Source organism: Pleurodeles waltl, chromosome 4_2 (genome assembly GCF_031143425.1).
Source record: "Pleurodeles waltl isolate 20211129_DDA chromosome 4_2, aPleWal1.hap1.20221129, whole genome shotgun sequence".
Lineage (NCBI taxonomy): Eukaryota > Metazoa > Chordata > Amphibia > Caudata > Salamandridae > Pleurodeles > Pleurodeles waltl.
In genome coordinates, this window is record NC_090443.1 from 373,104,538 (window position 1) to 373,131,632 (window position 27,095).

General features: G+C 42.8%; 2 protein-coding genes across 2 annotated transcripts in view; one reads left to right on the top strand and one right to left on the bottom strand.

Annotated features, from left to right (window-relative positions):
* ALG14 (ALG14 UDP-N-acetylglucosaminyltransferase subunit) overlaps positions 1–20,790 on the bottom strand; it is a 208,027-nt gene extending 187,237 nt beyond the window's left edge. Inside the window, exon 1 of the mRNA XM_069231486.1 lies at positions 20,658–20,790. Coding sequence (XP_069087587.1) covers positions 20,658–20,790 — 133 coding nt within the window. The remainder of the gene's footprint in view (positions 1–20,657) is intronic.
* Positions 20,791–20,798: 8 nt separating this feature from the next.
* The window catches only part of TLCD4 (TLC domain containing 4), a 285,860-nt gene continuing 279,563 nt past the window's right edge, over positions 20,799–27,095 (top strand). Inside the window, exon 1 of the mRNA XM_069231485.1 lies at positions 20,799–20,912. The gene's annotated coding sequence lies outside the window, so the exon portion shown is untranslated. The remainder of the gene's footprint in view (positions 20,913–27,095) is intronic.

A 27,095-nucleotide genomic window follows, 5' to 3' on the forward strand; every position in this document is an offset into this window, starting at 1 on the left:
TAAAAATATCCTCACAGAGGGTATACCCAGAGGGCAGATGACCACTGGCCAAACTAACCTCTGTGACCGGAACTAGGATTTTGCCTCATATTCCACAAAAAAATGTTTGCAAAGCTAAGGCATGTGAGTGTGCAATACAGACCACTGCAGATGTATTGTTTAATATACAAGCTGGAAAAGTTTTGTGCAATTTCAAACTTCACTTCTGCTTAAATATTGTATCTTGGAAGGAAAGACGTCACCTCGGGCCACATATACTTATGTTGGGCTTCCTTACCCATAATGCTTCCCTGCCTGGAATCCTTGCTTTCCTCCACTTGGTCCACATCAGGTCTTTGCATAGAGCTGTGCCATCTCTGCCGACTGGCCGCCCAGGGTGTCATGTGACCTGTAGTACCCGCTCACAAAAATAAATCTCTACTCCTCCTCCTCAGGTACCCACCCCAGGTGCGTAGGTAAAGAGAGGGACAGTGGGGGCATCATGTGACCTGTAGTACCTGCCCACAAAATAACCTCTCTTGGTCTGGTACCCAGCCCAGGTGCATAGGTAAGAAGAGGGACACTGACAGTGAGAGGGTGATATAGATGTTGTAGGCTTTAAGGAAAGCAAGTAGTGTGGATCTCTTAACGCTGGGGGTTTTGGGGCAGACATGGGTCATATGCTGGTTGTGCAGTCACAAACGGGCAGCAGAAACTCCCCCAAGCAATTGTTGCTCGCATACATCATAAAAACGCTGACAGGCAAATGTTGAAATCATTTGCACTCTAAACAGACTTGGTAATAGAATTTCATATTCACAACTGGAAGAAAATGATACCGCCTTGAGTCTTCAGAAACTTGCTGCTACCTAAAACGAGCAAATTGTTCTTCCAGCCGACATTCAGTCTAATGTCTTCACTAACTTAGCATGGGATAACACTGATAGGCTGGAAGAGACTCTTACTGGTAAGGGGACAATTCATCGATTTAACGGTATAGCTGTGCAGCCCAAGTTGTTTGGACTACAATTTAAGCTCCTCTCCCAAGCATCGAGAAACAAAAGAAAAGAACACTGACTACCACAAATACTGAAGAAATGTTCATGTATGTTTCTGGTGAACGAGTTGGGACTCAGACATTGATGACATGTACCGAAGTCATGCCAGAATGTGTTGCCCAATTGAAGATTGCACAAAATAAGACCATAGTTTGGGTTATTACAAGACAAGAAGCCAGCCTCGCACAGATAATACCAAGTTGGACAGGATTTAGCATCAGTTTTAGAGACCTAGTTAGTGGATCACAGGATTGCTTTGGCTACCTGCCCACCATTAATGCCCCTGCAGTGGAATTGACAACTGTTTCTGAAATTTCTAAACAGTCAGGGCTGATGAGGGAATCACTGCATTTGGTGAAAATCATAGTGGTCATAGATCAAGCTCTCTACACAAAAGAGATTGTGTTGAAGCATAAAACAATTACAACAGAATCATTCTTCAAATGGGCACCTTTCACACCCTTTGCAATGTCATGTCCATTCTTGGTAAACACGCTGGCCTTCGTGACCTTTGCATTGATGCAGACATGACAGCAGAAGGATCAATATAATTTACTAGAAGGTCGTATGTCCACTTGTGCAGTTCGAGTACATAAGTATGTGTATGAAGCTATGTTGAGACTAGTTTTGTTGGAATTTATCCCCTGGGTTGAGGAGAATTACAAAGAGAACATTCAGGTAGTCTACTCCTTCACTGAGAATGTAAATTATTTTACAAAAGACCTATGCCAACAAAGATTAGACAACCTCTTGCAGAATGCTGCTTTTGCTGAAGGAAAACAGCTTGGAGATGTATTCCTGCAACATCTTCGTCATGACAACGGAGATCTCTCTGCATTTTGGATGTTGTACGTGGATATTGTTGAAAATGTCTTGCTGGCTTTGCTGCATACTGCTTGAGAAAGAAATTGGGATTTACATCTTACCGCCATACACTCTATGATCCCATAGTGTTTTGTATATGACAGGATGAAAAACGCTAGATTTCTTCCTGTATACTATGCCGAAATGAAATTACTTGCAGTGAAACACCAGAGATACAACACAACTTTATCAACAGATGATTTTCAGTTCATCTGTCAGATGTTAATCAGTTTGTATGAATTACGGTCAACCAAGCAATAGAGGTAACAGTCAACAAAGACACACAGACTCCGTGTGGTACGACAAGGTTCAACCTCAAGGCGGGTGCTGTGAAAAGATATTATATGATGGCAGAACACAGAAGCGCCTTTTTGGGTCACATAAGGGAAATGGTTCGTAACAACAGATCAGATCTTACTCATGCAGATCTACTTAAGTCACAAACAACGAAGATTCTGTTACGGGAGCTGTTAGTCTGGTTCAAAGCTGGATAAACCCATTTTTTGGGCCACATGATTTCATTAGTCTCTCCACAGCAAAAAAAGGCATCTCAAGGCATAGTATCCGACATAATGAAGGCGCAGAAATAGGTGAACAGTGCTATACAGACTTCAAACTTGAGCGACTTGAGAAAAATCTGCCTATTAAGAACTTTCATGACCCGATGAAAATGAACAAACTAAAAACCTTCACTGACATGTCCAAGAAGAAGGCAGTGAACTGCAATGACAGGACAATCATCATGAAAGCAGACAAAGCTCTATTTGGTTGAATCACTGTGACAGCACAGAACCGGAACCTTCAAATTGCAGGTGTGCGCTCTCATCCCTTAGGACCTTTACCATGGGCTTTAGCAACTCCAGAAGGTCTGTTGTGAAAGACAAACAAAGTTGTTTTAGCAACATACTTGCAGAAACTCTTTACCACTGCTGAGAAAATACCTGGAAATTCAGCCATGCTGATTGATGGCATGGTTCTTATTAAGAGAGTAAAAGAAAAGGAATCAAACTTTGATGAGTTGGCTATGTCTGTCTTGACCATGGCTTTGCGGGAAGGAAATAGGATTAAAAGAATCAATGTTGCATCTGATATGTACAATGAGATGTCTATTAAGAACAGCCAAAGGACAATCAGAGGGGAATAACTCGGACACCAGTTACAGAGCATCTCACCTCCCCAGATTGTCAGGCAGTGCAATTCCTAAGCCATGTAAGAAATAAAACAACTCTGTAGTGGAACAGAAAGGAGGAGATTTGCGGTTCATAAATGTCCAAAGAAAATGGATTTATTAGTTGAATTCAAAGTAAATACGAACTCACGACTCCAGCGACCGATCAGTTCCGAGTCCACAAGTAACTGAATCTTGTGGAATCCGGAGCCCGTCGAACGCTTGGAATCGAGTTCCAAATTACATTGCACAACACAGAATGCTGAATATTTTAAGTATATACTACATCACCCTCGCCCTAAAACAATCAAACAAAACAACCAACCAAAAAGAAATTAACAAACAGAGTAAGTAAATATACATTCTCAACTTATACAGCATAATAATCAATACAGAACAAAATCTTGAAACTTTGCAGGTAAAATTAGTGGTCTAGAACTGGGCCGTTGAAAGCTTTCACTCCTATGATCTTGTTTTTCAATAACAGTATCAGTGCAAGTAGACATGCTAGTTTCTCCATGAGTCATTTGACTTGTGTCTTTAACTGTCCCTGTTTGTGTGGTGTACAAACAAAAATCAGTAGCAATCATGGAGTTGTCTCCTTCATTACCATGACACGTTCAGAAATATATTTCAGCCTGTGTTTTGGTAATTGGTACAACACTATCTCTATTCAACCACCCTTTATTTTTCAATAAAACAGCTGCTTTGCCCGTTTTAATCACTTGTACAGGCAAAGTAAATTTTGATTCTCCTTTCTTCACCTTGTTAGGTTTCCTAATTAGAACCCAATCATTTCTTTGTATGTTAGTTTCACAGGTATTATATTTGGTATCATAATATATTTTTTGCTTAGCCTGATTGCATAAAACTCTTTCTTTAAAACCACCCTCATTTGGACAATCCTTTTCATACTTTGCTTCTGTGTTACTATCAAGCTAAGCAGGCAACAAATTTGTCTTAGCGTCTCTACCCCGTAACGCACTAAATGGAGCTATTTCAGTGCTAGAGTGAGGTGTTGTCAAATACACCCACACTTTCCTCTTCAAAAATTCATTCACATCAAGATTTGAACTAAGAGCCGTTTGCACACCCTCTTTCAAAAAGGGATTGACCCTCTCAACTAAACCATTTGATGTCTGATTATATAATGCTACCTGCAAATGAAGAATATCATGCAAAAAATCTTTCATTTCTTTCGATGCAAAATGTGTTCCATTATCAGGAACAATGTATTTGGGGTTACTCTCACGTAAAAATATTCTATCCAAAAACTCAATAGCTGATTTTGAACAAGGTGTTTCCACGAATTCAAAATAAACCCATTTTGAGAAATAATCTACCAAAACAATCAAGTACTTCTGCATGCTAGGTAAAAGAAGAAAAGGACCTGCAAAATCCATTGCTACTTTAAGCCATGGACTCTCTGGAAAAGATACTGGCAACAAAGGTTTATGATTGGACTTCCAGTGCTTGTCAGAAACAATAGATTGTGGACATTTTTCAACTAAAGCTGAAACAAATTTATCTAGACCTGGCCACCAAAAGGGCTGTTTAAGTTTCTTAGAAGTAGCTAAAACACCCAAATGTCCAGCATGTGCTGTCTCAGTGAGACGTGCTCGTAAAGATAAAGGGGGTACAAGTAAACCATTACGCATGCAGACCTGGTTCTCATATGACAATTCTGAAGATACTTGCGCAAAACTCCTCAAATCGTGTGACAATGACTTTATAGATGGCCACCCAGCTTTAATGTATTCAATTACCCTTTGCAAACACTCATCATGCATAGAAGCTGTCACCCAACCGTGCTCCGAAATCGCACCCTCGCACAAAACCAGAACATTCCTTACTGCTACAACACACTCTTCCTGTTGAGACGTCTTACCATCTTTCTCATCCAACGGTAGCCTTGATAAGGAAGCTGCTCGATAATTCTTTCCTCCTTGAAGGTATTTGATAGCGAAGTTATATTCTTGGAGTTTAGATAACAATCTAATAAGACATGCAGAAGCCTTACCAAGACCATTACCACTCAATAGATAAAGAGGCTTTTGATCTGTGTATAAATCAAAAGACATTCCCCAAACATACGTTTTGAATTTCTCCACTGCCCATGCAGAAGCCAATGCCTCTTTTTCTATAGTACTATAGTTCGTTTCAGCCTGATAGCGTTCTTGATGCAAAGGCTGCAGTATTTTCTTTACCTCGCAAACATTGTCCAAATACTGTCCCTATTCCTCTTAGACTAGCATCTACAGTAATAAACAATTTTCCCTGTGGGTCAAAGGGCTGTAATGAAGGAGCTGAAACAACCAGCTCTTTGATATCTTGAAAAGCTTGATTTACCTGCTCTGACCAAATAAATGTGGCCCCTTTTTTGAGAAGAGAACGCAAAGGCTGTACCAATAATCTATAACCTGGAACAAATCTAGCATAATACTCACAAAGACCCAGAAAAGACTTGAGAGCATCCTTCTCAACTGTTGGGGGTGCATCTAGTATTGCTTTTACATTACAAGCTTTAGGTTTGATCCCTGACTCTGAAATCGTATGCCCTAAATATTCTACTTCTGTGGTCATAAATGTGCATTTATCTATTTTGACTGTCATCCCATGTTGCGATAAAATGCTCAAGACTTCTTCCAAGACAACTACATGCTCATCCTTAGTTTTAGTAAAGACAAGGATATTGTCTTGAAAAGTTTGGACTTCTTTCATTTCGCCAAACAAATTGTCCATCATTTTTTGAAAAATGCTTGCTGCTAAAGCAAGTCCAAAAGATAAACTTAAATATTTATAGACCCCAAAAGGTGTCACAAAAGTCGTAAAGAATTGGGAATCTGGTGTAAGTGTTATCTTGTGGTATGCAGAATGCAGATCTATAGTCGTGAAGTACTTGGCATCTCCCACATTAGCTAACATTTCTTGAATGTGAGGTAATGGATGACAGTCTACCACTATGTTCTGACTGAGTGATTCTAAGGTCCACACAAAGTGTCAAGTCCAGAGATTTTTTCTTTGTTATCACTATGGGGGATACCCATTCTGATGAATCTGTGGTCGTGATTACACCCTCCTCTGTACGTTTTTTAAAAGTTTCTTCAAATCACCCCTAACACTCAATGGTACAGGTCTGACTTTATGTACTACCGTGACAGCTCCTTTTTTTAGTTTAATCTGATGCTCAAAGCCTTCTACTTTACCTATAGTATCTACAAACACTTCTGGAAATTTCTGTGCCATTAACTGTTTAACTTCTACATGACTTTCAATATTTAAAATTGGCATTTCCCCCAGAACCACTGGCTCCTTATGACCAGGAAGCAAATGTATACCAATTTTTGCCAGATCTTTCTACCCTACGATGTCTCGTCCTTTAATAGCTACATCAATTTTGGTATTAATCATTCTACCCATACACTGAAGACAAGAGACAAAATAACCCACTAACTCCACATCTTGTTCCCCAAATGCCTTAGGACATATATCAGGTGGTACTAATCGTGTTCCCTTTGGCCAGAGTTTGTAAAATGTACAATCAGCTAAGATGGTTACAGGAGCACCAGAATCTGCCATCACTGTAATTTCCTTCTCATCAATGGTTACTTGATAAAAGGGTCCTTTTATGTTTTTGCCCCCATTGACACTTAAAAGATTTTCCTCCTTTGAATCAACATCTTTTGTTAATAACACATTTGAAACCTTTTTCCTACAGTCTTGTAAATCCTCTTCTTAACCACGTAAGCTAAGGCTGTTGATTTTTGTTTTATTGTGGACTCCAAATGACGCCCTACACACGGTCTGAAAGAGTCCCAACTTGTGACATCTATTACACTTTGTTCCTTGAGCTGGACATGCCGAAGAATTTCCCATGTGATTTTTAGACCCACATCTGTAACAAGTTTTGTTTCACTTCTGAAATTTGTTTTCTTTACTCAGAGCGCATATAGATGATGTATCATTTGAAATCGAGTTAATAGGAGACAAACCACTCCGATTCAAATGTTCATCCACATGATTTGACCTTACTAGTGTGGTAACAAGGGACCTCTAAATACTTTTCGCTATGTAAATAGTTTCCATTAAAGTCAGATTCCTGCAAGTCAAAAGTGTTTCTTGTATTTTTTTCGAAAAACAGTTAAAAACAAACTGGTAACTTATGTATATGTCCACACTGTTCTCAAACTCACATTTGGATGCTAAAACTCTAAGTGTTGCAATGAATTCCTTCACAGACTCATCACAGGATTGTTTGCACTTGAAAAAATTATGTCTCTCCAAAAGTACTCTTGGCTCTTCCGAATACTCTTTGCACATGCACTCTTTGGCTTCCAAATATACATCCCAGGAAGTGTTTTCATTTGTGGGTGCAGGTATTACTGGAAGATTGTCAAAAACTCTTTGTCCAGCGATACCAAGATGATTGAATAGTAAAGCCAATTTCCGGACTGGTAAATATCCACTCGCATCAATAGCAGTAATATAATTTTCAAAAATATGTAACCTTTCTTTCCACTTTATATCAGGTTTACCATGTTTCTGTAAAAATGGTGGTGGCTGAATCACTCCTTGTGATGTCGCCATGTAGGCAATATATTAAAATCTCAGTTAAAAGAGACTAAAAGTTAGCATATACATGTTATATCCACACAATATATACATCACATACGTAACTGCAGGATCTGAGATAGAGTCAGGGTCTAAAAGAATAAATGTTACATGTAAGATTGCAGAAACTGCAGTAAATCCAAGATTAAATACAGTAAAAAGTGTTTTTTGTTTTTTTTAACCCCTTCGCGTCCAGGCCTTTTCCCCCTCCTGTGCCAGGCCTTTTTTTGGCTATTTGGGGCAGTTTGCGCTTAGGCCCTCATAACTTTTTGTCCACATAAGCTAGCCAAGCCAAATTTGCGTCCTTTTTTTCCAACATCCTATGGATTCTAGAGGTACCCAGACTTTGTGGGTTCCCCTGAAGGAGGCCAAGAAATTAGCCAAAATACAGTGAAAATTTTGTTTAAAAAAAAAAAAAATGGGAAAAATTGGCTGCAGAAGTAGGCTTGTGGTTTTTTCCCTGAAAATGGCATCAACAAAGGGTTTGTGGTTCCAAAATCACCAGCTTCCCAGCTTTCAGGAACAGGCAGACTTGAATCAGAAAACCCAATTTTTCAACACAAATTTGGCATTTTACTGGGACATACCCCATTTTTACGATTTTTTGTGCTTTCACCCTGCTTCCAGTCATTGACAGAAATGGGCGTGAAACCAATGCTGGATCCCAGAAACCTAAACATTCCTGAAAAGTAGACAACATTCTGAATTCAGCAAGGGGTAATTTGTGTAGATCCTACAAGGGCTTCCTACAGAAACCAACAACTGAAAAAAAAAGATATTGAAATTGAGGTGAAAAAAACAGCAATTTTTCTCTACGTTTTACTCTGTAACTTTTTTCAGCAATGTCAGATTTTTTAAAGCAATATACCGTTACGTCTGCTGGACCCTTCTGGTTGCAGGGATATATAGGGCTTGTAGGTTCATCAAGAACCTTAGGTACCCAGAGCCAATAAATGAGCTGCAGCCTGCAGTGGGTTTTCATTCTATACCGGGTATACAGCAATTCATTTGCTGAAATATAAAGAGTGAAAAATAGCTATCAAGAAAACCTTTGTATTTCCAAAATGGGCACAAGATAAGGTGTTGAGGAGCAGTGGTTATTTGCACATCTCTGAATTCCGGGGTGCCCATACTAGTATGTGAATTACAGGGCATTTCTCAAATAGACGTATTTTTTACACACTCTCTTATATTTGGAAGGAAAAAATGTAGAGAAAGACAAGGGGCAATAACACTTGTTTTGCTATTCTCTGTTCCCCCAAGTCTCCCGATAAAAATGATACCTCACTTGTGTGGGTAGGCCTAGCGCCTGCGACAGGAAATGCCCCAAAACACAACGTGGACACATCACAATTTTTGACAGAAAACAGAGGTGTTTTTTGCAAAGTGCCTACCTGTAGATTTTGGTCTCTAGCTCAGCCGGCACCTAGGGAAACCTACCAAACCTGTGCATTTTTGAAAACTAGAGACCTAGGGGAATCCAAGATGGGGTGACTTGTGGGGCTCTGACCAGGTTCTGTTACCCAGAATCCTTTGCAAACCTCAAAATTTGGCTAAAAAAACAAGTTTTCCTCACATTTCGGTGACAGAAAGTTCTGGAATCTGAGAGGAGCCACAAATTTCCTTCCACCCAGCGTTCCCCCAAGTCTCCCGATAAAAATGATACCTCACTTGTAAGGTGTTTTTTGCAAAGTGCCTACCTGTAGATTTTGGCCTCTAGCTCAGCCGGCCCCGGGGGGGGCAGAAATGGCCTAAAATAAGTATGTCCCTCCAGCCCCCCCAGGAGCGACCGTTGCCTACGGGGTCGCTCCCCTTGCGTGACATTGGCGCAAAAACAAAATCTCCGGTGCCTAGTGGTTTCTGCCCCCCTTGGGGGCAGATTGACCTAAAATCGGCCGATCTGCCCCCAAGGGGGAAGAAATGGTCTAAATACAATTTGCCCCCCAGTGGAGCGACCCTTGCCTAACGGCTCGCTCTCCATCTCTAAAAAAAACAAAAAAAAAACAAAAAAAAAACACACCAAAAAATTATTTGCCCTGGCGCCTAGAGGTTTCTGCCCCCCCACCGACCCAACCCCCACCCCGGGAGCGACCCTTGCCTACGGGGTCGCTCCCCTTGCATACATTGGCAGAAAGAAAAAATCCCCGGTGCCTAGTGGTTTCTGCCCCCTTGGGGGCAGATTGACCTAAAATCGGCCGATCTGCCCCCAGGGGGGCAGAAATGGTCTAAATACAATTTGCCCCCCAGGGGAGCGAGCCTTGCCTAATGGGTCGCTCCCCATCTCTAAAAAAACAAACACAAAAAAAACACAAAAAAAAAAAATTGCCCTGGCGCCTAGAGGTTTCTGCCCCCCTGGGGGCAGAAATGGCCTAAAATGGATTTGCCCACCCACCCTCTCAACAGCCCCCCGGGAGCGACCCTTGCCTACGGGGTCGCTCCACTTGCGTGACATTGGTGCAAAAAAAAATCCCCGGTGCCTAGTGGTTTCTGCCCCCTTGGGGGCAGATAGACCTAAAATCAGCCGATCTGCCCCCAAGGGGGGCAGACATGGTCTAAATACAATTTGCCCCCGAGGGGAGCGACCCTTGCCCAATGGGTCGCTCCCCATCTCTAAAAAAACAAACAGAAAAAGAAAAAAATGCCCTGGCGCCTAGAGGTTTCTGCCCCCCCCGGGGGCAGATTGGCCTAATAACAATAGGCCGATCTGCCCCCAGGGGGGGCAGAAATGGCCTAAAATAAATGTGCCCCCCAGGGGAGAGACCCTTGCCTAAGGGGTCGCTCCCCTTGAGTAAAATTCACATAAAAAAACAACTTCCTGGTGTCTAGTGGTTTCTGTCCCCCTTGTGGGCCGATTGACCTCCTAAAAATAGGCCAATCTGCCCCCAAGGGGGGCCGAAATGGCCTAAATATAATTTGCCCCCCAGGGGAGCGACCCTTGTCTAATGGGTCACTCCCCATCTTTAAAAAAACAAACAAACACAAAAAAAAACACACAAACAAAAGTGCCCTGGCGCCTAGAGGTTCCTGCCCCCCCAGGGGGCACATCAGCCTAATAACAATAGGCCAATCTGCCCCAGGGGAAGCAGAAATGGCCTAAAATAGATTTGCCCGCCCACCCCCCCCCCAACCTCCCCCCCGGGAGCAACCCTTGTCTACGGGGTCGCTCCCCTTGCGTGACATTGGTGCAAAAAAAAAAAATCCCCGGTGCCTAGTGGTTTCTACCCCCTTGGGGGCAGATTGACCAAAAATTGCCCGATCTGCCCCCGGGGGGGCAGAAATGGTCTAAAATAAATTTGTCCCCAGAGGAGCGACCCTTGCCTAAGGGGTCGCTCCCCTTGCCTAAGGGGTCGCTCCCCTTGCATGAAATTCACGTTAAAAAAAAACTCCCTGGTGTCTAGTGGTTTCTGTCCTCCTTGGGGCCAGATTGGCCTCATAAAAATAGGCCAATCTGCCCCCAAGGGGGGCAGAAATGGCCTAAATATAATTTGCATATATACAAAACGCGTTAATCTTTAAGCGCGTCATGCGCGCACCACGTTTTCTCTCAGCAACCGGCGCGCACACCCTTGCACGAGTAAAAGGAAGAAACAAGCGTTGTTACTATGGCAGCCTGACGCGCGCTTGGAACAGCCTGGGACACATGCAGGGACACGCGCCTATTGAAACAACTGCCAGCAGGGGTTATGGCGCGCGTTATGATTTTTTTTTTACCTCTTCTCCGATGACAAGGACAGATAAGAAACCTTTAGTGCACTACGCCAGTTGCACTCCCGAAGAACAGCTCAGCAAGAAGATTTTCTTTGAAGGAAAACAAGTAGACCTCTTCCATCGGTGAGTTTGTAATGAGATAATATCTTTACCCCACTTCTTGTACCATATGTAGTGGAACAGAAAGGAGGAGAACTCCAGTTCATGAATTTCCAAAGAAAGCGGGTTTAATAGTTGAGTTCAAAGTAAATACAAACTCGCGACTCCAGCGACCAATCAGTTCCGAGTCCACAAGTAACTGAATCTTGTGGAATCCGGAGCACGTCGAACGCTTGGAATCGAGTTCCAAATTACATCACACAACACAGAATGCTGAATGCTGAATATTTTAAGTATATACTACAAACTCTCATCTCATTTCTTGTTAATGAATGGAAGAAACCAAAGTATTTTGTAAAACTTGAAAATAAAATACTGTTTGCAAACTGTGAAGATAAATACTACAAAATCATACTTGAAGGGTGACAGACCTCAACAGTGCACACAATGAAGCAGATGATCGTTTGCTGCTGCACACACTGCTAATAAGGGTTATTAAGCAGTAAAGATAGTCTCAGATGACACTGATGATATTGTTTTTGAAATGTGGTATTAAAATACGCATGAGAGTCCTTAACATTGGGAAAATAGGTTCAACTCTTGGTGAAAATGTTTGTCAAGGTATGATAGTGTCACATTAGGTAAACGTATGGGGACCTAAGTGCATTTGCGGGAAAAGGAAAAAGTAAGTGCATTCGAAATCCTGTCTGCGACAGTCATACACAGGAAACATTTTTGCAGCTCTGAGAAGAATGGGATCTCTCTGAAGAAATAATGGACAAACTAGAGCAATTTTTGTGCTTGCTGTATGCACCAATATCTTTGGTTCATTCTGTGAATGACTCGAGATATCACCTATTCTGCACAAAGAAGGGTGAGATAGATAGACATCAACTTTCACCTTCCAGGGATTGTCTGAAGAAACATGCCAATTGTGCAAATTATCAAGCTGCTATAAGCAAGAGATGTCTTCTGAATGATCCACAGACACCTACTCCAATTGGGAGAGGGAGGGTGGAAGTTGGAAAAACACAAGGGAGCAGAGCAACTGGTAGTGGACTGGATGGAGCAACCAGGGCCTCAGGCTGTGTTAGATCTACTAGTTTGCAATTGCATTAGGAACTACAACTGCCAACATGTGTGCTGTCTACATGACCTCAAGTGCACTGACATGTGCAGACTTCCCATCTGTAAAAATCAAACAGAGGCAGAGAATGATGACACCTATTCAGAAGATGATGACAACGAATGTGAATGATAAAATTGTTTATATGTTCATTCATGACATACATTGCCTATGTAAGATGTGACAACTATAGTTATTTGAAATTGTAAGTGAAAATTATGCATATAATTTATATCAATATATGAGGAATACAATAACGTTTTGTTATTATTTTAAGGATTATATTGTTATTATTACAATTAATAGTCATAATTATTTTTAATTATATTGAATTTCACCAATCTGGTGGAATTAGATTTATTTTGCCACTTATTATGATGAATTCGAATGCTATTTACCGAAAATAAGAAAACCATTATTATTTTTTTCTCCTATGGCTGCTAATCCAATAATATCAGACAAAAGGCAGAGTGATGGCTTGCTATCACATCTTTTCCATCTCTAGGCATCCCTGCCTTGCAAAAAAAAAAAAACATGTTAGAACCCATTCCCCCAGTGGTACCAATGACCTAAATCTGGGGTCCTGGCTCATGGCATAGTGGGCCCAGACCTTACAGCCAGGTAAGAAGTAAAACGTTAAAAACGTCTCTTTGGGCGTGAGGTCTGTTGATTTTGGGAACGAAGTGGGGGAATATTTAATTGAAGTGCACTTGAGAAAGGGTATCTAGGTTTCAGATCAAGGTACAAGGACAGAGAATGAGGTAAAGTTAGATAATGATGACACAGGAAAATATGATTCGAGAAACGTAGTGAAAGAAGTTAAAAGTGAAGATGGGGACAAAAAGAACAAGCATTTGCAATGCACTAGGGTCTCGCATTTGTCAGAGTTACAACTGTTCACAGTTGTAAACTCCCAACCGGATTTTCCCTGCATTAAAAGAAAAAAACAGCGCGATTGCGCTGTACAGTTTACCGGCAAAAGTGCAATTAACGAAGCGCTCGACTTCTGCCCAGCGAGATCGACCTCTGAAAACAGAGAAAAAGTAGTCCACAACCCCAGCGAGCCTCGCATGTTTTCCGTACTTGGTCGCTGCACTCGAGGAGGGCTAACCACAGAAAAGGCATAACGTATGCGTGCCTTCCACTAATAAAAAGAAGCAGATTCTAACAGGCAAGCCAACTTGCCAATGAAAGACACTGACATGATGTCGACGGGGCTCCGAGCCCTTTTCTAATACCTTAAGCGTCTCGCTAGCGATACGCATGCGCTAGCGCATGCGACACAGGCTCGACCCTAAAAAAGGGAGACTAAAAAGGTAAAGCATAAAAAATGTCTTACAAGGGTGTGTCTAAGCCCTTGGGGGTCACTTAATGATAGTGTCAAAACAGATGTTACTTGGAAGGGTTAGTATGTTTAGCTGTTTAAATTGCTTAACAGGAGGTCAGAGGTATAGAAGCGACTAAAAAGGAGGTGTCTGAATTAGCTAAATGCTCTAAAGTCCCAGTGATCTTAGAGATCTGGAAAGCAGATTTCTTGGTGTACACAAGTGCTTAATGTGAATAATACCCTTAGCATTAGGTTGTTCTTTTCATATACACTGATGTAATTATGAAAGCCTAGTTAATGTTTGGCTGGCTAGCATGGGTCAGAAGAAATCAAGGCTGGAGGATGATGTGAAATAAAAGAGGAGAGATCAGGATACAGATCTATGGCTACAGTGGATGGCACCCACTAGGCCAACACCAATAGCATATGGCTAGTGGCCTGCCTTTGACTTATTGGCCCTTTCCAATGTGGCCTACCAAAAAGGCAAAGGGCAGGCAGGTCAGTCAGGTGCATGCGCTACATGTATTCAGGTCCAGCACTCCCTTCCTGTTAAGAATCCCCATCAACTCGGGGGTAGTCCACTGCTTGAGGTTTGGACCAACTTAACCTCTATTTTGACAAACTAGTAGAAGGTGGAATGTATCTAACCTTTAAGAAAAGAATTCCAAGTCCATAGGGGTTGATAGTGCAAATTTGGGGATAAATGAGAGTGAAGACCAATTTTTTTTAAGTACACTGTCCAACTTGATTAATATGTGATACCAAATGTCCACCTGCACAGGTATTGTCAACTTTTTCTGTGGATTACTCATTTCATATATGAAATTTCACTTTCCCACAAAAAAGAGTGCTAATTGTAGTAGTTTCTGGCATGTGACTAGTTATTCTGAAACTTTATGGAGGTAGATCCCTTTCATGTGCCATAAGCGGAGTTAACATGTGGAACATGCATGATTATTATGTCAATTTTGAATGTCTGTGTTTATATTTAGTGTGTAGGTTGTCATTTGTGACGAGAACCCTAGACCAAGGTGAGATGTATCAAAAACATCATGTAGTTTATCTACACAAATACTTTTTTAACAAATGTTTGCTCCAAAATACTGTTCTTCACACTGATTCTCAAAAACATTCAGTATAAAAGTAACAATACAATTGCGGTCGTACTGCCAGCAAGTGAGATCAACAAGCAATGTACATGGGTAAGGTCATTTCGCAACTTTGAAGAATGTCACATTCGTTATGATGAAGATATTAGTAAATAAGTCTGATAGTCATAAAGCTGTGTTAGTGATTTCATCATATCTTCAATACAAGGGAGCTGCAACCCCACTATTTTCCGTAGTGCATGTATTTTTATAGCTATGTTACACTATGAAAGCAGCATGATCCTTAGAAGCGGAGTTGTAAAAACAGCGCCTCTCGTGTTCACAAATTCATCGACTTTTTGTCGAGTGCGGGACATGTCAGGAGATTTGCATGAGTGCGACACCACAAGCAGTATACTCTCAAGTCAGCATGATAGTGGACACATGATCTATACGATTCCAATTACTATCCCTTATGCACATGTTGGGGCTACAACAAAGGATGCTTAAGTAGAGAATATTGCAGATTTTGCTAGGGCTGCTTGAATTGCGATGCAAGCACCCTCTAACACACTGCACCAGTATAGTGGGTGCCGGACAAGGTGCACAAGGGAGCTATGTCAGTCCCACAACAGCAGCGAGAGGACAGCAGAGGGCATTTGAGGGCAGATGGGAAAAGATTCTTACACCAGTTAGGCTGGACTGACAGAGTTATTGGTTTCAATAGTAAGATAAGGCACAGGATGCAAGGTTTTAATATTGATTTCAGGCTGTGTTATGATGGTCTGCAGTTAGCACATTGGTCTGTGAACTCACATTCAGCCAAAGAAAATTCTGGTGTGGAATAAGCCAATGAAGAGGTAGGATAGTGCCGTTTGGAGGGCCCCTTTGACATATAGCCATTGGAGAATTTGTCTAGATTGCCAATAGTAGAGGTGTCCAAGAAAGATGAAACACATGTTTAGGAGAATTCGACACTCATCATGGCCAGAGGGCTGGTTAATAAATTACTTTATTTTGGCAGAGTTTATTTCTGTGAAGTAAGTGTCTGTGGTAGTTGCTTTTGGGTTGGTGCACACCTGGCAAAGAGCAATATCAAATTTGCATTTAGGTTCTTGCCAGTGCATCTGGATGAATAAGTCTCGTCGGACATGCAATTTGGAGATTGGTTCTTTGTGGACAAAACACTGCCCTTAGGCTGCTCTATTTCCTGTATCCTTTTTTAAAAAGGTTAGTTCATTTTTACAGTGGACATCTCAGTTTACATCTGGGGTTTCCTGAATTACATTTACATGTCTATGATTTCTTGTCTGTGGATCTGAAGGTCCCTGCAGTGTAGACAAGAATGTTGGACTGTCTGTAGGAACTGATGCAGGACATATGAGCCTACCTAGAGAAGAGAAGGTAGTTGCTGCAGTTGCTCAAGGAGATGTTGGAAAGAAAAATGTGACAGTGTGAAAGATCAAGGTACTGGTAAGACACTTGAATTTTACCTGCCATGTTTAACAATAAGGAGGGCGCTTTGTAGGTGGATGCAATTGGCATTGACAGGACATGGCTTGTCACACCACAAGGCAAGATTGAATGCAGATTTAAGGATTTTGAAGACGTTTTGGGAAAAGTTAAATGGCATACCCTTGAACGATGTTGCAGAGAAAGTGGTATGTGCAGGACTGGCAAGCTTCATGGAAAGGAGGGAGGTTGTGAATGTTGCCTTCTTGGAATTATTCCCATTGTTGGTAGCTTAGGTGTTGTGAGAAGGTCTTTACATAAGAGTATTTTTTGATGTAAATAACCTGATAGTAATGAACATTGTAAACAGACAGACTGAGAGGGATGCTAAAGTTTCACAATTACTGAGACATTTTGTGCTTGGTTGCTTGAATTACAATATTACATTCAGAGCAAGAGCGGGTAAAGACCCCAACATCAATGGCAAAGGAGTTATGGAAAATAGGTGGCAGAGAATTATTCAGTTAATTGATTATTCTTAGACTACATCCACTAGGAAGCCTTACCATCAGTGAAAAAACTTGTATTATTATTATTTGGGTTGGTGACTACCAACCTCAATGAGTAATCAGAGCCCTTGCCAGGGTGAACAGCAAAAGTCACTAAATTAAACTGAGCTCAACCCGCAGGTAGCTATGGCACAAAGCAGACTTAACTGCAGGCAATGTGTAACATATTTATTCAGTACCAAAATAATAATAAAGTTGAAATATCAAACTATAAACATCCTGAAATTAATTAAAAAATGTAATCAACAAAATGAAAACAATTCAATGGAAATGGAGATATGAACTTTCAATGTTTTAAGAAGGATACCACCAAGAAGCAGAAAGTGCCAGTGATGCCAACAGTCACACTAGACCGGGACCTAGACGCAAACTGATGCCGACCGCCATGAAGCGCAGGTTCTATACACCAACCAGGTTCATCCTAGACAAAGATGTTACTTTCTGACTGTATTCCCTTATGTCTCTATCCACCACAGGAGAACACTTCTAAAGCTCCTCAGGACCTCAAGAGAGTCACTTAGAGACTCACAGTGTCAATCAAAGGCCAAACATCGGGTCAGCTCCAGGTCCAGTTACTACAGGTCAGATGCACAGTTGCAGGAAAATGCCTCACACAGATTGTTGTGTCTCTGTAGCTTTAACAGGTGGTCAGTCTTATAACCTTGGAGTCCATGTCATTGCCCTAGGTACAAGAGAGAGCATGTGCAGTCATTTAAGGGTACTGCTCAGGTTACAGACAGCAGGTTCAGACCGCTTCTGATCTTCCTCAGGTCCAGAAGTCCTCTAGTGGGTGCCTGGAGGCAAAAACAGTACCACAGCACCCAAAAAGTAGATCCATGCAATGTGGTATGTGCATCAGTAAAGTCCATTAGTACAATATTAACCAGTCCTATGTACATTTCCAAAAGACAAGTAATACAGCTTCAATGTTGATACACTCCAAGTGTGTTCCGAAATGACAAATAAATCAAGCCAACGTGTTTCGTCACTGAAACGTGACTTTTTCAAGGTTAGATACACAGTTAAGCGCAGCCTGTTAAGAATTCCTAGTCCTAGTATCCATACTGTAAAATCCAAAGTCGTCAAGTGACACCTCGAATTGTAAATAAGTGGCTAGATATCTGAGAACACTCGGAGCCATGATAAGCCCTATCTTGTAAAGAAAATAGCCACATGTAAAGTCTATGCAGTTCCAAAGCACCCCATTTAGGCCTTCCACATACTAGTGGGTTGGAATGACTCTTAAGCATGCCCTAACCAAAGTTTTAAAGGTCCCTGGGCCAGCCCTACCCACTATCTGCACTTTTAATATAGCAGAGGTCTTCAGTGACACTAAACTTGAGATTTGAGGGCAACAGAGAATGTGTGGGGAGTGTCTATGGTAAGTCTAGTGCCCTCCCACATCTAACTGTAAAATCCAGTTTGGAACTGTCACAGTATCCACAATAAGCCCCGAGCCAGAAGTCTGGTAGAACATAAGTATGGTTTTCTAGCAATCAGACAGGAGCTACACAAGAACTGTTTGGCGTCCTGTTTGCTTGCCTTTCAATTGTGCCCTTAGTGTTACATGTAAAACCCAGCAGACCCGTCAAGCAGGATTTGATATTCAAGAAGGATTTGACACTGGAATCTCAAAAAAGAGGTCCGAGGCGATTGCATTCTGCCTGGCTGTGGTGGACAAAAGAAGGTCCCTCCCCATGTGTCAGCTAACATTTGCATGTTACGGAGAGGGCTCTTTGGAGTTAAACCAATTCCTGGGCCCAACCCCACTGGTCATCCTGTCAAGGGAACAACACCTTTCCACACCCAAGCCTTTGTTCTCTGATTTGGGACCAGTTTTCACACCTCTTCAAATGCTAATTACTGGGTGGCAGAAGTGGGAAACTAAATGTAAATTTAGCCTCAAGGGATTTCAGGCAGGAAAAAGGTAACTTTCTAAAAATTACTTTTCCTTAATATTTATTTAAAAATCTGACCACCATTGAATTGGATTTTAAGTATTTATTAAAATGTGTTGTGTTTTTTTTTTTTAATCTTTTTTTTCTGGCTAGACTCATTCCAAATAGGGAGTGTTATGATTTGTAATCTGTACTCCGATTTTCTACATAAAACAGCTATGTCTGCCATAGTGAAAAGTAGCTGCAGGGTGCTTAATTAACACTGTAAGGACAAGTTAGCATTATGTTTCTGCATGTCCTACTTTTAAATACCATGCTCCTTGCCTTGCGGAGGACAATGCCTACATGGGGTGACTTATTAAGATTTAAAAGGGAGATTTTGACCTGTCAGAAGGGTTTATTTTGACAAATCGAATTGCAGTGTTTAAACTGCCCAGTCAGACTATAATGGTAGGCCTGAATCTTTGTTTTACACTGTTACTTTAGTGGAGGGCACAATCGTTGCTGCAGTTGACTAGTGACATTTACCTTACAGGCTCTGGGTACATTTTGCCCCATATACTAGGGACATATAGGTAAGGTAAAAATATCAATTAGCAATATGCTAATTCAAATATGTTTAAAGGGGGAGCAAAGGTACCACTGATTAGCAGAGTTTAAGCGCACAAAAGACTAATACTAACAAAAATATAAGGTCCAGCAAAAGGCAACAAAACAGGGTAACCACACAGAAAAGGCAGATTTTCTACAATTGGGCATGGGAGGAGGTCTTGGAGTCAGTAGTGCAGAGGGCAGAAGGTGAAGGCATGGAAGTGCACAGTTACGACATTGTTAACTTAGTTATACTGCTGATTGAGATAGGTAAGTTACCAGTGTCTATTGCAGGTATACTTGCAGGCATAGCATTTTACAGTAAGCTGTTTTGGAGAAACCAGCAGCCAGCTTGAGAAATGGTGAAGAGTATTTTAGAAGGCAGGGCACTGGAGAAAAAACATAAGGAGACCAATAAATATGTCATTGTTGCTGTGGCTGATGCTTGCATTGAAAGATGTGTGTGTGAATGATACAGAAGTTACAATGTTATTCAAAGGCAATTCTATGATCCTTCTGGGCTTTTTGAGTGTGAAAGATTCCGAGTGTATGGCAGGATAGTGGTTTATGCAGGTGTGAAGTATACTATAGGGTGTCAGTAAGAGGGGCCTTACTGTATGGTGTCAGACCTTAAGTGGCATTTCACATCAGGAGGCTTCTAGCCGGTTTCTAGACTTATGGGGCAGATACAATATTTCTCGCAGGTATAGAAGTTGCACGTCAATAGATAGACTTAAGATGTCAAATACGTCTTCCAGTACTACCATCTTAGTAGGAATATTACAACAGCTTAAAGTATCGTTCTAGATAATTACATTGTGATAGAAAACGGGAAAACTTCAGGTAGGAAACAGTAAAAAAAAGCCACGGTTGACTTCAACACTGGGAGTCAAAAGAAGAGTTTAAAATTAGACTGCTTCATTTAAACTCAGAGTAGTATGCTACATGTCTTATTCAGTAAAAATATGACCAGATAGTTGTGACTCAGCTGCTATGAAAAGACCTCGACTGCCTCGCTCAGGTCAGACATCAGGGGGTCGAAGCAGCAGAGGCTCATCACTGCTTAGCTAGTACTTCCGGGGCACCCCTAACAGCGGCAGAACGGGGAAAACGACTCACCGGATCCCGCCACCACAAGCAGACTGACAGGACGTGCCTTGCCAGGCTGCTTCCGGTCTCGCAGCACAAAGTATAGTCGAGCGGACGCCACAAGCAGCAGAGCTAGGACGATACATCCCAGCAGCAAGAGCATGGCCACCTCGGGCACGCTGCAAAGAACCCGGCAGCGCGTCCGTGTATACACCGGAAGTCACACTTAATACCGCCCCTTCCTGCAGCTGCTAGAGTACTGCTGTCGTACAGCCACGGGTAGCGGTAAATTACTGACCCTATTGCAGGAAAACTTCAAATGCGTTTTTGTGAGGGTTTCTTTTCAGTTGTTTCACTTTCAGGTTCAGGACATTGATGGTCTCCCCAAATGGGAAATAATTTGATGACTCTCAGCTCTGTGTGTATTTAAATGGTTTATTTAACACAGCTAAAAACCTCATATATATAAACAAATAAATAATATCTATGTATTCAAATGATTCAACAAGGGGTATTTTCACTACCTGTTTCTTCCAAGAAGCTATACGTGATACATGAAGCTAGTCTTGGCTTTTTAGCCAGAAAGCCTTTGCATGCTGTGACTTATGACTATGAGCCCATACTGCCAATGTTAAAAGTTAAACAACAAATCCCCAAATGCAGTATTGTATTGACTAAACGGGAAGGACCTACGCAATGCGTGATACATGACTGGCGGCCACTTGGGACCTACTGTCATCCACCAAGACTTTTCAACATTTAACATTTTCTTACTGAGAGCTCACAGTACCCACCATGCACAATGGAGAAAGCTGTGTAATGTGTCGCAAATATGTGATTAACAGGATATGTAAAGACGTGCGCAATGAATACATGTCTCCCGCGCCTTCTACAAGTACCGAGGCGTGGCTACAATTACCGCTAAATGTACTAGAATATAGCATTTTATTTAGCTAACTGGAAATCATAAACGTGGTAATTAAAAAGAGCCTGATACCCTGCTTATATTTATTTTAGGCCGCATGCTCATTCGTGTAGCGTGTTCGGCAAATGAAAGATCAGGTCTTTGTGACTTTGAAAACTTTTGCATATTATGCCAGCCTACTATATTATTTTAATTACGTCCAATGAAGAGGATCAATACATACATTATGTCGATTTATTAACTGGACAAACTGGTTCACAACTCTTACATTGCACATCATTTTCCCACGTGTAGGTCAAAAATGCAACCGCCAAAAATGGCTATTCTACATTTATAGTTTTCTCGTGATTTGATTTTTCAGAAGTATTCTGTGTAATATCAAGGGAAATAGGTTTCATACGGCCCTACATCCCTGAAATAGATTAAAAACGATCGATCCGGTGTGAATTCGAGACTGAAAAATAGTTCATATAAACCTATGGCTTGTTCTCCTCAAAGTATGTTTCCAATCTTAGGCTGTTGGTAGTACTATTTGTGGACCACATTTGAGAATAAGCGGTGAACTGCTATATCGTAAACTGCATTTGTCTGTGAATGTTGTGCCGAATTGGTCACTTCTTTGTTGTTGTAGAGCGCCCTCAAGAGCCTCACTGGTATAATTATAGATCAGATTTAAATGATCGTTTTTTAGGGGTGATTTTATAGATTAGATGACACTCCTCCTAAGAAAGGGCCTTGAAAACATTCATGAAACGAGCATTGGCACGCCAGACTTGGCCTCCGGCTGAATGCCAGATTTCGCTTCTGCTCAGCTGCCCCAAAAGTAGATAACGCGAAATGTAGTGTCACACAACGTATCCCAGTAAGGTAAGCGTCCTGTTTGCCCCTTTCGCCCTCTGTTTTAAAAGCAACCAGTGTAATTTAGAATAAAGCATTATTTTTTTTTAAACAATGTTAATCTTTCTTTAACATTAATCTAACATTTTGAAAGGCATGATGACCACGCTGGGCGCACACTCTCTTTTAAAAATCAACCACAAAGGAGAGTTGCCAGATTTAAAGTACCCCCCCCCCCTCCCCCCAATCTGCCATCGACATCCACTTTTTTCTCCCTTCACACAGCCCTTCAGTAATAGTCGTTCCTTGCCCTCGGCTGATAGATTGAAAGTGGGGGTCTGCTATGGGCCCCGGCATTGGTGGGTGGGGGGAGGGGGTGTTAAGCGGCAGCAGAGAGCAGTCATTTGGCAGGGAGTACTTTCAGTGTTCCAAAAACTAACTTCTTGGCGGGAAGCACTATCTTTTATTTCAACAGTAACAATCGCAGAGAGGCATTTCACCAGCAACCCCTTTGAATCATGAGTCAAATGGGAGGTGCGAGGTCTCCCGAACATAACATCCCTCCACCAGGACAAAATTATAAATAAGGATGGAAAACAGGCACACGAATATACACATGCATCCCACCAGTAGTTACGAGACTCTTCAGGATCTACTCTCGAACTAAGGGCCAGATGTAGCAAAGGGTTTTACCCATTCTGTGTCTATGGGAAAATGTGTTCGTACGTATGGCCCTAAGTCCTTGAGCCATGAGGATGCCACAGGCTTGCGGCAAGGCTGTATCGGTAATTCCGGGAGCGCAGAACTCTTCCGCTGGCCCTAGGGCTAGGCTCTCCGTGCAGGATTTGAGCCTCTGGAACGGTCTTGGCTTCGGGGCTCTGCTGGCAACCATTGACTCCTTGTTGGGGAGCTGAGGCTCTGGAGATGTTACTTCTGGGAAACTCGAGTCACTGTTTTCCCCGGCGGTAGCTTCCAGCAACTGTGAGCTTTCAGATCGGGGTGTTTCGTTACACGGCTGATAGTGTTTGAAGACAACTACATTCCTAGTGATTGTCTCTCTTCCTTTGGCGGCCATAATCATCGTCCCTTTCACTCAAACTACCTTCTATGGGAAAAGTTCAAACGGGAGACGAAACTTGTTTCCTGGATGTCGGTCTCTGATCAGGTCCATGTCTCCAACCCGCAGGTACCGGTGCCTGGTCCTTCTCTGGGTAGACATGTTGTCATTCTTTGTCCTCCTGTTTTGTAGAGCACTAGTCGCTTTATTGCGAAGGTCGGACAAAGGTTCAATGTGGGGAATAGTGCCATTCACTGGCCAGTTTAGGCGTAAGTAATTTGGACTGATTCCAATGGTGGAATGGGGAGTTAGACGGTACTCTCTAAGAAACGCATACAGAGCACAGTCCAGGTTTCCCCCTTTAGCTGCAGCAATGCAAAGTGTCTTATTTAGGGTCCTCATCAGATGCTCTACTTCTCCATTCACCTGGGGCCATCAGGGTGTATCTTGGTGTTATGTGTGCCCCTGGACTTCAAATAGTCTGCAAAGTCTTGACTGTAAAAGGGGGGGGGGAGGATCAATTATCAGTACGCAGTTCCAGAATGAGCCCCTCAGTGGCCATAATTTTCTCAAAACACGGGATGGTGTGAGTGGCCGTGGTTGTTCTATGATCTCTACCTCTGGGTATTTGGAGAAATCGTCTACGGCGACCAGCATGTGGCATCCGTCAGGGAGACTGCCAAAGTCTGCGCTGACTAGATGCCAGGGGTTTGACAGGATGGGCTTCGTGATGATTGGTGCAAGTGGTTCAGCTGGACTGGTTGCTTGGCACATCAGGCAATGGTTGACAGTTCGTTCTACTATGCTGTCTAAGGCTGGGAACCATACCTTGCTTTGTAGAGTTGATTTGGTTTTTATAATGCTTTGGTGTGCAGAGTGGGCTAGGTTGACCACTTGTTTTTGTAAGGTTTTCGGGATCACAATGCGAGGTCCCTGTGGAAGACACCCTTCAGGTGATAGTGCCAGTTCATCTTTGAGATACCTGGGGATGTGATAGTTTGCTAAGCCTCCTGTGTGCGATGTGATAGATTGAGAGTTGCTCTGTCCCAGGTGCCGGTTAAGATGGAGGTTACAGCCAGTTGAAGACAGTCATCATTTTGAGTCTTCCTGATGATGTCATCTACCGAGCGATGATGTGGGCTCGACCTCTCCACCACTAATCTGATGTTCTCTTCCGTTACGTTTGCTTCCAACTCTTCTCCTGCTGTGGCCGGTCTATCAATCGATCAATCAATCAAAAAATGTATAGAGCGTGCTACTCACCCATGAGGGTCTCAAGGTGCTTGGGGGGGAGGGTACAGGTGGGGGGCAAGGTGGGTCACTGTTCGAACAACCATGTCTTGAGGTTCTTTCTGAAGAGCAGGAGGTCTTTGGTTTTGTGAAGGTTGGTGGGGAGGGAGTTCCAGGTTTTGGGGGCGAGGTAGGAGAAGGATCTGCCTCCTGTGGTGGTGCATTGGATGCAGGGGACTGTGGCTAGGGCGAGGTCGGCTGATTGGAGGTTGCGTGTGGGAGTGTGAAACTTCACTCTTTTGTTGAGGTAGGTTGGGCCGGTGTTGTGGAGGGATTTGTGTGTGTGGATGAGGATCTTGAATGTGATTCTCTTGTCTATGGGGAGCCAGTGAAGGGATTTGAGGTGTGGTGAGATTCGTTCGTGGCGGGGGAGGCCAAGGACGAGGTGTGCGGCTGTGTTCTGGATTCTCTGGAGTTTGCGTTTGAGTGTGGTGCCGGTTTAGAGGGCGTTACCGTAGTCTAGTCTGCTGCTGATGAGTGCTTGGGTGACTGTCTTCCTGGTCTCTGGGGGAATCCATTTGAGTGATTTTTTTTTTAGAGTGCATAGTGTGTAGAAGCAGGAGGAGGTTAGAGCATTGATTTGCTGTGTCATGGAGAGGGAGGGGTCCAGGATGATGCGGAGGTTGCGTGTGTGGTTTGCGGGGGTGGGTGCGGGGCCTAGGGCAGTGGGCCACCAGGAGTCGTCCCATGTCGTTTTTTTGGGGCCGAAGATGATGATGATCTCGGTCTCAGTCTAGCATGTTGGGATAGATAGTCGGCTGGATTATGGGTTCCAGGTCGGGCCACTACTGTGAAGCAGTATTCTTGAAGTTCCAGGATCCATTTTTCTATCCTCGTTGGTGACTTAGAGGAGGATCCTAGTAATAGTGGGATGAGCATCTTTTGATCTGCATTAACGGTAAATTGATGTGTGTAGAGGTAGAGATGAAAATGTCGACACCCCCTGTGGATAGCAATGGCTTTCTTCTCAATGTGGGAGTATCTTTGCTTGGTGTTGGTTAAAACTCTGCTGGCATAAGCTTCAGGAGCCCATTCTCAGTTGGTCTGCCTTTGGGAGAGTATGGCCCCCAGTCCTGGGGGGCTGGCATCTACGGACAGTGCAGACTGTAGCCATGAGTCAAAATAGGCCAACATTCTGTTTTCTGATATAGCATCTTTCGTTGCTTGAAACGCCTTTTCTTGGGTGGGGCCTCATTCCCAGGGTGTGTTGGACTTTGTCAGTTCTCTAAGTGGAGCAGTAAGAGAGGTTCGGTTGGGGATGAACCATCCACAATAAGTCCCCATCTTGAAAAAGCTACGCATTCCTGTGATGCTGGTGGGAGCAGGTGCTGATCGCATATCCAGGACCTTGTCAGGATCAGGCATGACTCCATGTTCAGAGAATTTGTAGCTAAAGAATCTGACTTCCCTTTTTAAAAATGCACACTTCTCCCTGTGCAGTGTAAGACTGCTGCTTAGAAGTTGCTGAAAAGTGGCTCTCGGCCTCTCAAGATGTTCCTCCACTGTTGGGGCATGAATTAAAATGTAATTGCTGACGTTGATAACTCTGGGAAGTCCTGCCAAAACCGAACAAATGGTGTCCTGAAACACATCTGCAGCACTTGACACCCCGAAGCTAAGGCGTTTGTATCTCCTGAAGCCCATGTGCTTGGAGAATGTGGTAATTGTCCTTGATTCAGGGGCTAACATCAGCTGGTGGTACCCAGTCCTGAGATACACTTGGAGCGACTCACTTCAGACACCAGATCATCTACTGTGGGTGTCTTTCTCATCTTATGGCCATGTTTGGGATCCGCATGTGACACTTATCCTGACTTCACCTGTTTGCATAGGTTTGCAGACTACAACAATCGGGGAGACCCATGGGGTGGGAGCATCTACCCTCTTAATGATGTCAGCTCCTTCAACTTTTTAGTTCGGCTTCAACTTTCAGGCGGAGATGAAAAGCCTCCCTGCAGTGACACAGTGCCACAGATTGTATGGTCTCATTGATGTGTAAGTGTACCATTTGGTCTTTTAAACATCCGATCCCTTTGAAGAGTTGTGCGTATTCCTCTGTTAATGGCCGACTTATGCATGCTAAAGGCGAAAGAGATGAGCTGAAGGTGTTTGGCTGTTGCGCCGCTTAGGAGCATTCTTAACACTTTGTGTGTAAAGTGGATTCTGGCTTTATTTGTGCTGTTATCATGCGTTATGGTGGTCGTGAATATGTCCTCTAACGGCAGTGGTGTTGGAGATCTAAAAGCATATACCTGAGTGGCCATAGGTCGTGGTGTTGGCTGGTGTGGGAGATTTCGGACCACAGGCTGAGCCATAATGTTGATGGAGGTGCCAGTGTCAATTAGCCATGAGACGGGGT